Raw genomic sequence first — 8,513 nt, 5'->3', positions numbered from 1 at the left:
AAATCGACCTGACCTTCTCACTATCTGGATCTCTGTTCCTACGTGTTTACCTTCTTTTGCATTGTACTTGTTTTGATCATAGATTGACCTTCCAGATTCTCTGAGTTTGTTCTTAGAGTTTTATTCTGTTCTTGACTCTTCCTTCTGTTGACTTAATTCTGGGAGGTGCTGCCACATATGTCAATCTCTGATTGTTGTCTGTTTTTGTTGGTTCTCAGTCCACAGAACTCCCTTTAGGATGTTTTGTAGTACAGGGTTTGCTTTGGCAAAATCCCTTAGCTTCTGTTATCCTGGAATGTTTTGATTACACTGTCATAGTTTATTGATAGCTTTGTTAGATAAAGGATTTTTGGCTGGCTATTTTTTTCTCCCCATTGCCTTCTTGCTTGCATGGTTTCTGCTGAGAGATCCGAGCTTAATCTGACTTGCTTGCCTTTGTATGTGATACTTCTGTTTTCCCTGGCTGCTTTCATAAGTGTCTCCTTATTTTTTAATTTGGGAGAGCTTGACTATGATATGTCTTGGTGGTTTTATTTTGGGGTGTATCCTTCCTGGAGTTTGTTGAGCTTCTTGAATGTTTATCTTTTCACTTTTCAGGATGCTAGAGAAATTTCTTCCAGCAGTTCTTCAACTATTTCCTCTGTGGACTTGTGTGATTTTTCTTGTTCTGGAATGCTGATAATTCTTAAGTTATTCCTCTTCATGTTGTCCAACATGAATCTTAGACCTTCTTCAGATTTTTTTAATCCTTTTTTCTGTTTGTTCTTCTATCTTAGTGATATTGAGACATTTGTCTTCCAGTTCACTGGTTCTACCTTCATCTCATCTGTTCTACTCCTTTGCCCTTTCAGAGTTTTGCCTATTTCTGATATTCTGTTATTGATTGTTTGGACCACTTTCTGTAGTTTTTTTAATTGTTTCCAATGCTGTATCTATCTTATTTCATTGTTCCTGTAGCACTTTCCTGACTTTCTTATTTTTCTCAACTCCATTGTAAAATGTTTTGAAACTTTTATAATCATTTGTTCTGAATTCCTTCTCAGGCATTTCCAAGGCCTGCCCTCCTTCCAGAATGGAGTCCCTGTCTACCTCTAGTCATTTGTCTCAGACATTTTATCTTATTTCTGGACATGTGCTGGCTGATATGGTTATCTGCTTTTGCTTCTTGCACATGTATAGTGTTTAACTGTGGCCTTAATACTTAACTGAGTATGTGTTTTGGTATTTTTTTGCTTTCTGATTGCTTCCAGGTAGATGGGATCAGGATGTGGGCTTCGCTTTTCACTCTTCTTGTTGCTTAACTCAGAGTAACTTTCACAGGTGTTGTCTGTTTCCCTGGTATATGGCAGTTGGTAATCGTTCTTGCCTGGGTTTTGGTGTTTTATAGAGTGTGATTGTAACTTGGCTATATGGCAGCAGTTGCAGACTCTTCTTGTGTAATATATGGACAGAGTCCTTCAAAGGTAGAAGGGGGCGCATATAACAGCAAAACAGCACCAGCGGAAAAAAAATAAAGAGAAACAAAACAAAAACAGCAACAACAAAAACTAGACTGAATACTGCAGTCTGTAATCACAGAAAAAGGAGAGGAGGAAGAGAAGACAAAAAAAAAAAAATCTGTAGCCTAATATGAGTATGACTTTAATGTCCTGTCTTCAGTTTCTTGTTTTCAAAGCTGCCTGAGAGATTTCAAGATGCCAGTGTTGGTTATTATGCTATACCTCAGGCTTTAATTTAATTTTCGGCCTGTTTTGTCTTTTCCCTCTCTACAGCCCTTCCTGCCCTTTCCCATATTAAAAAAACAAGCAAAAAACCTTCAGGGTCTGCTCTTAAGCTGTCTGTGCTCATGTGTGGCAGAAGAACCCACCAGTGATGAGGGTGGGAGGTGTCCACTCACTCAGGCTCCCCCTCTAGTCACCAGAGCAGAGGTGGGCGAACAGTGGGCACGCCAATGACCAAATACCAAAAAAAGAAAAGAAAATCAGAACAAATCAAAACTGACAAAGTGTATTGTCCACCTTTGCTCCAAGGTTCCCGCAGCGTTTTTCCGTGGTGTTTCTGCTCCCCCGTTTGGTCTTGCCGTTTGGTCTCGCCCAAGATGTCAGCTCTGGGCCTACTAGCCCAGCCCGGCAGATTCAAAAGTACGCAATTTTTTTTACTTCAGCTTTAAGTTCCACAATCTATAGTCTTCAAACCTTCAAAATATTCCTATCTCTGTGGTTCCAAGTTTTGGAGCTCTGCCCTGGATCTGCTTTGCCTGGTATTCTGTGGTATTGCTGACGGCGAACTTCACTGCACCTCCACCCTAGCCGCCATCAAGTCCCGCCTCCTATGTGGTTAGTTTACTTCTGGCATACTGCTAGAGATAATGAGTACCCCTAAGAAATTGGGAATGCGTCCCCTCCCTTGGGTGGGAGGTGGGTGCATTCAGTTTATACCAATGTAAGATGGTTTAACCCTTCTTTTTCTCATCATTGACACTTTTGTTACAGGCATCAACACCTACCATGATGGCTGTGACCTAAAACCCCCAGGAAGCCCCTGGGGTCATGGCCCAGAAGCATCCTGGAGGAAGAGGGTTGTATGGAGCCCAACACAGTAGTGGTGCTTCCCTCAGGACTTTAGGACCCTCCGTGGAACCTGATATACTTTCATTCTCAGAACCCAGGGACTCAGAGGGCACTGCTCTTAATGGTACCAGCCGCCTTCTGGAGCAATCAGATCCCAAGTACATACAGCCCCCAAACCCAGCCCATTGGTTGGATCCAAGCCATGGTTCACCAAGGGGTCCAGGACCCCCCAAGGATGGAGAGGATCCTGATCAGAGTGAGATATCTTCAGAAGAAGAATCAGGAGTGGACCATGAACTCTCAAGAGAGAATGAGGCTGGGTTCCAGGAGGATGGGAACCCTTCTTTTCTTTCCATTCCACCTACTTGCAATTGCCAGGGAGACCCTGGCATCCTTGAAGGTATTTACTCAGAGGGAGGAGATAGCTCGTCTATCAACTTTTGCCACCATTGTACCTCTCCACCCTTGGGGGAGGATGAAGAGTTGGAAGAGGAATATGATGAGGAGCCTCTTAAGTTTGCCAGTGATTTCTCGCGTGTGCCCAGTGGAAAGAAACCTCCACCTCGGAGACAGCGGCACCGTTTTCCAACTAAGAAAGACTCGCGAGAGGGTGGACGCAGAGATCCCCGGTCCCCTGGACGTCATCGACTGGGCGGGAAAAGGAGTCAGGCTGATAGGCATAGAGGCCTGGGATTGTGGGGAGCAGAAGAACTATGTCACCTTGGACAGGCAGGCTTCTGGTGGCTGATTGAACTTCTGGTATTGGTGGGAGAGTATGTGGAAACTTGTGGGCATCTCATCTATGCATGCAGACAACTGAAAGGCAGTGATCTGGACCTTTTTCGAATCTGGGTGGGAGTCTGGGCTGGGTGGTTGGGGGTCTGGGCCCAGGTGATGTACCAATTTCTGAGCCAGGGGTTTTCTTATGGGGTAGGGCTGCTCACCCGTTTTCTTAGGTTACTGGGTGCTTTGCTGCTTCTGGCTCTGGCTCTGACGTTGGGTTTTATACAGTTGGGTTGGCGGTTTCTGTTAAGACTGGGTGACCGGTTAGGCTGGCGGGGTAAGATCACCTGGCTGTTCTCTAGGTTGGATTCACCTGCCTTGCAGCATTGCCTGACTCTGCTGAAAGATAGCAGACCATGTCAGCAGCTGCTAAGATTGGTTCAGTGGGGTTGGCTGGAGTTGCCTTGGGTCAAGCAGAGGACTAATAGGCAGGGGGATGCACCTGTAGCTAGTGGGCGCTACTGCCAGCCTGAAGAGGAAGTGGCTCGACTCTTAACCATGGCTGGAGTTCCTGAGGATGAGCTAAACCCTTTCCATGTGCTAGGGGTTGAAGCCACAGCATCAGATGTTGAACTGAAGAAGGCCTATAGGCATCTGGCAGTTATGGTGAGTGCCCTGCCCCTCTTTTTTATTTTCCTAGTTTGTATTTTATATTCCAGTTTTGGGGAGAGTGGAATAAAGGGAAAACTGCAAGAAGTCATCTTGAAGCTGCAGGGTAACTTATTCTTATCAGAGTTTTAAAGATTTTTTTCTTTTCTACTGATCTTCCCTAAGTTTTTAGTCATGAGATTTTAATATTGTTCTTAAAAATAAACCTGATATGTCAATGTTGGAATCATCCTGGAATATCTAGGTGAAGTACTGACTAGGTGAAGAGGGCTAGTCAGAAAGTCTCTCAGCTTTTTGCCCTGAACAAATGAGGGCTTGTTGAAAACAAGAAAAGCCAAGTATCTCCCAGAGAAGTAAGTGTGCATTGAGTGGGAAGGCTCAGGGAGTTCATGTTCATGATTGTTCAAAAAAAAAAAAAAAGAAAACAAACTATTTCAGAACCAGCAACTCAAAGAAGGAAAGGGAAGGAACACAAATGAGAGAGGTGTGTGTGTGTGTACGTATCATTACGTGAAACCATGGTTGCCTTTATTGAGAAGGGGAATGCAGTTGTGACACACCATATACTTGAGGGTAATAGCTTAATAGAAGTATGAGATCGTTATTAGAAGTAAATATTAAGTTGTTTTTAGTGATACATACGGTGATTGCAATCTCTGTAAAAATTACCTCACTGATTGTATGACATCAAAGAGGAATGCACTACCACGGTTTCCTTTAAACTGTTTAAGGCACAGTAAACTAATAGAGCTGTCATTTACCAGATTACTTTGGTGAAAAATGCATGCTCCTTATTGGATAGCCTGGGAAATTCTCAAGAGTGGATAACAACTGCTTACATTCTAATTGTTACTAATAGAGATTTTTTTCTCACTTTCATGTTTTTTTTTCTTGTTTTTTTAAGCAGACATCCTCTCTTGGGAAATAGTAGTCTTTAGAAATACTGTCATTTTTCCAACTTGTCTTGGTGTCGAAATGTAGTTAAATTCCCCCCATCCTCAACACCAGTTATTTCCTGACCCAGAATGTCCATGACAAACCTGTTCCGTTTGCTTTCGAATGTGGAAGACTTAACAGTATTTTGTTTGTCATCAGTCAGACTAGCTTTTTTTATTTTGGGGGGCATGAAAACAATATTGGGCAGTTGAAGGAAGATGGAAGATAATTTGTATTGGAGAAGAGGCCTCTGAGCATAGTGATACACTGTTTCATTACTACAGAAAGAAGTAGTAGAGTATTGTAATAAGTTTTGAGTAGAAAGGAGAATTTTTCAATTAGAAAATAACGTGTTTGAGAAGGTAACATCTTTAGAATCCTTACTTTGTAACTGATAAAATGAAAATGTGAGAGGTTTCCATGGGGCTTGCAGTGCTAGAACTGGAACAGTCCCAAGTAAATTGAGTTGGTAGATCACCCCAATACCAGATTCTGTGCTGTATCCTACATACACATTCCTATTTAATCCTTTCAACAATCCACAGTAGATTAGCACTCCATTTAACTGGAGAAACTGAGCCTTAAAGTATTCAAGGTCATAGTTATTATTAGATATATGATTGCTGTATCTGGGCCTTGAATCCAGATTTGTCTGCAGAGCCAGAACAATTATTTATTAAGCTATATGAAATCCCCTAAAGAGTGCTGAAAGAAGAACTCTTTGATGTGACATTATTTTGACTCAAAATGGATTTGTGATGAAATCTCTGTTTTGATAGGTTCATCCTGATAAAAATCATCATCCCCAGGCTGAGGAGGCCTTCAAGGTTTTGCGAGCAGCTTGGGACATTGTCAGCAACTCTGAAAGGCGGAAGGAATATGAGATGTAAGTCGGAGATGGGAAATTTTCAGGTGGGATAAATGAAAAATGCTCATTAGCAGAGGCCCCTGGGACTTATGAATTGAGTCTGAGAGAACTCAAGTTGCTTGTCATTCTGAGTGGCCAGGGACCCTCAAGAGGCCAATAGATCTGTTCCCTTTTGTCCATCCCGTCCCATAATACCTTCTGATTTACAAAGTCATTCTTCTCTTAGGAAACGAATGGCAGAGAATGAGCTTAGTCGGTCAGTGAATGAATTTCTGTCCAAGCTGCAGGATGACCTCAAAGAAGCAATGAATACTATGATGTGCAGCCGATGCCAAGGAAAACACAGGTATGAAGGAGGACTGTCAAATCTCAGAGACTGGGTAGCCAAAGATCTTCCTTGTGAGTATTGTTGGTAGTTGTAGGTTACGCATAGTGAGTAAAGACCCTGAAATTTCTACCTTTGCTTTGCTGTAAGAGACTGGGGATTTGAATTGATAGTAAGCAAAGAAAATAATTGGTAATATGTCTAGTTTTAAGAGAGAAGATTGAGAGGCAGACCAACTGTTACTACAAGAACAAGCAAGTTGCTTGCCCAGGAGACATCCAGGCAAGTGATCGGGTCCCCTCAGTGCGAACCCCCTTCCAAGACTAAAACTCAATGGGAATACACGCTCTGATTGGTGACCACGTTCATCACCAATAAGGAGAAGTGAGGGAAAAACAACAATGAGGAGGCAAGCTAAGCCCTACAACATTCAATAGACTTCTGTGAACCCGGGTGGAGACCTGGTCAGCCAGCAGTGTGGCAAGATCTGGGGACTCTTGGGCCCAGAGTCAGTGACACAGCCACAGAGGACTAGAGTGGAGAATGAAGTGTCCAGCTGATAAAAAGAGAGGGCATATGCACAAGAACACTCATATGTGCAGATAATACCCACTTGACCTGGCTTCAATGACTGGATGATCAGAGCTCAACCAGAAGAAGACAGAAAAGGGGGAGAAAAAAAATAATCTGATACAACTTGATGAACCTGAACTACACCTATGGATGCTGTAGCTCAAAAGAGAAAACAAATCCTTACAGAAGGATCATTCCCACCCCTCCACACACAGAATAGACAGGGATGGGCAAGTTGGACATTGGCTACCCAAAATGGTGGGAGGTGGGGGTGTGAGGGGGGGACTACAAAGGCAAGAAGTGACTGGCTTACAAGTTTTCAAGAGTGAACCTAGATTCAGAGGGCGTGGGGGAAGGTCGAATCTCCAGTGAGTAGTATCCAATCTGTCTGGGTGGGGCTGATGAAATGAAATGCAGATAGATCTCTTGTGATACAATAGTTAATAATTGTTATCAGGACTGATTGTGAGGGTTGGAAACATAAAGGTAGATGTTTTATAGCAAGGAGGGGAGTGATTAACATTTCAGTCTAGGAGCTGAGGTCCCTGGGACCATCAAGGGAGAAGAGTGGAGAGCAGAACCCTACCCAGAGAAGCAGTGACGCCAGAGAGAGAGGCAGAGATGATGACGTGGAGAGATGGAGCGGCTGTAGACTTTAGATCCAGAGAGGAAGAGGGGCTGTGTGCTGACGACCGGGGTGCAGGCTTGTGTATACCCTTTGGTTGGTTGATGATGCATGGAGGGATTATAACCATGGCAATGAAACAATATACGATAGAATGAATGTAAAACTAATGTTCTCCCATGTAAACTATCACATAATTCACCATAAAATATTAAAAAAAAAAGGTTCTGATGACTAGGTCTGAAGTGATCTGAGGAGGAGAAGCCATGGATGATTTGGTCATGATTTGAGAAGAGGTTAGCCTTAGAGAGACTCAGGTTGGGGACCAACTGTCCATTCCAGCTATCTTTGATGGAATACTAGGAGGGTAGACAACCTAGAAGTTTCCCTTTTCTGTTCAACATGAAGTAGAATTGCTTCTGAAATGTTTTGAAATAACTTTTGTCTACCTCAGATACTGAGTTTGATGTAGCATGAATGATTCCATGCATCACTATTATTGGTACACAATTAAGTATGTTTACTTTTTTTTTTAGGTTTTATTCATCTGTCAGCATATTCAATTTGAACAGACATGTTGTTGTGTGCTGTGGAGTCGGTTCTGACTCATAGTGACTCTGTACAGGGTTTCTGAGGCTGTAAATCTTTACAGGAGCAGAAAGACTCGTCTTTCTCCGCTGAACAGCTGGTAGTTTCGAACTGCTGACCCTGAGGTTGGCAGCCTAATTCGTAACCACTATGCTACCAGAGCTCCTTAGAACAGACATGTTGTTGTTGTTGTTGTGATGTGCCGTGGAGTCGGTTCCGACTCATAGCGACCCTACACAGGGTTTCCGAGTCTGTAAATCTTTACGGGAACAGACCGCCTCATCTTTCTCCCACGGAACCACTGATAGTTTCGAACTCCTGACCTTGCGGCTCGCAGCCTGATTCGTAACTACTACGCTACCAGTAATAGTGACATAAAAAAGAGAGCCATAAAAATTACTGAAGAGATACCATTTTTTTCTTTGGTATATGAACATAGTAACCAATAGTGTTAGAGATTTTAAGAGAAGATACCAGCAGGACTACCATACTTCAGAATGTGGCCACAACTACTTCTCCTTGTGTTAGGACATAACCTCTAAAACATGCCAAATGAAATTGTTATTCCCAGGTGAAATAAAGTTTGACATTAAAAAAAAGAGAGAGAAGACTGAAAGTAGTGTATACAGATATATA

General features: G+C 42.8%; 1 protein-coding gene across 1 annotated transcript in view; it reads left to right on the top strand.

Annotated features, from left to right (window-relative positions):
• DNAJC14 (DnaJ (Hsp40) homolog, subfamily C, member 14) overlaps nucleotides 1–8,513 on the top strand; it is an 18,687-nt gene that overhangs the window by 4,953 nt on the left and 5,221 nt on the right. Inside the window, exons 2-4 of the mRNA XM_006859397.1 lie at nucleotides 2,493–3,959; nucleotides 5,678–5,784; nucleotides 5,993–6,112. Coding sequence (XP_006859459.1) covers nucleotides 2,550–3,959; nucleotides 5,678–5,784; nucleotides 5,993–6,112 — 1,637 coding nt within the window. The 5' untranslated portion in view covers nucleotides 2,493–2,549. The remainder of the gene's footprint in view (nucleotides 1–2,492; nucleotides 3,960–5,677; nucleotides 5,785–5,992; nucleotides 6,113–8,513) is intronic.

This window comes from Chrysochloris asiatica, unplaced genomic scaffold (assembly GCF_000296735.1).
Source record: "Chrysochloris asiatica unplaced genomic scaffold, ChrAsi1.0 scaffold00033, whole genome shotgun sequence".
In the NCBI taxonomy this organism is placed as follows: domain Eukaryota; kingdom Metazoa; phylum Chordata; class Mammalia; order Afrosoricida; family Chrysochloridae; genus Chrysochloris; species Chrysochloris asiatica.
Note: the sequence above shows the minus strand (reverse complement) of the source record. Positions and strands in the feature narration are given on the sequence as shown.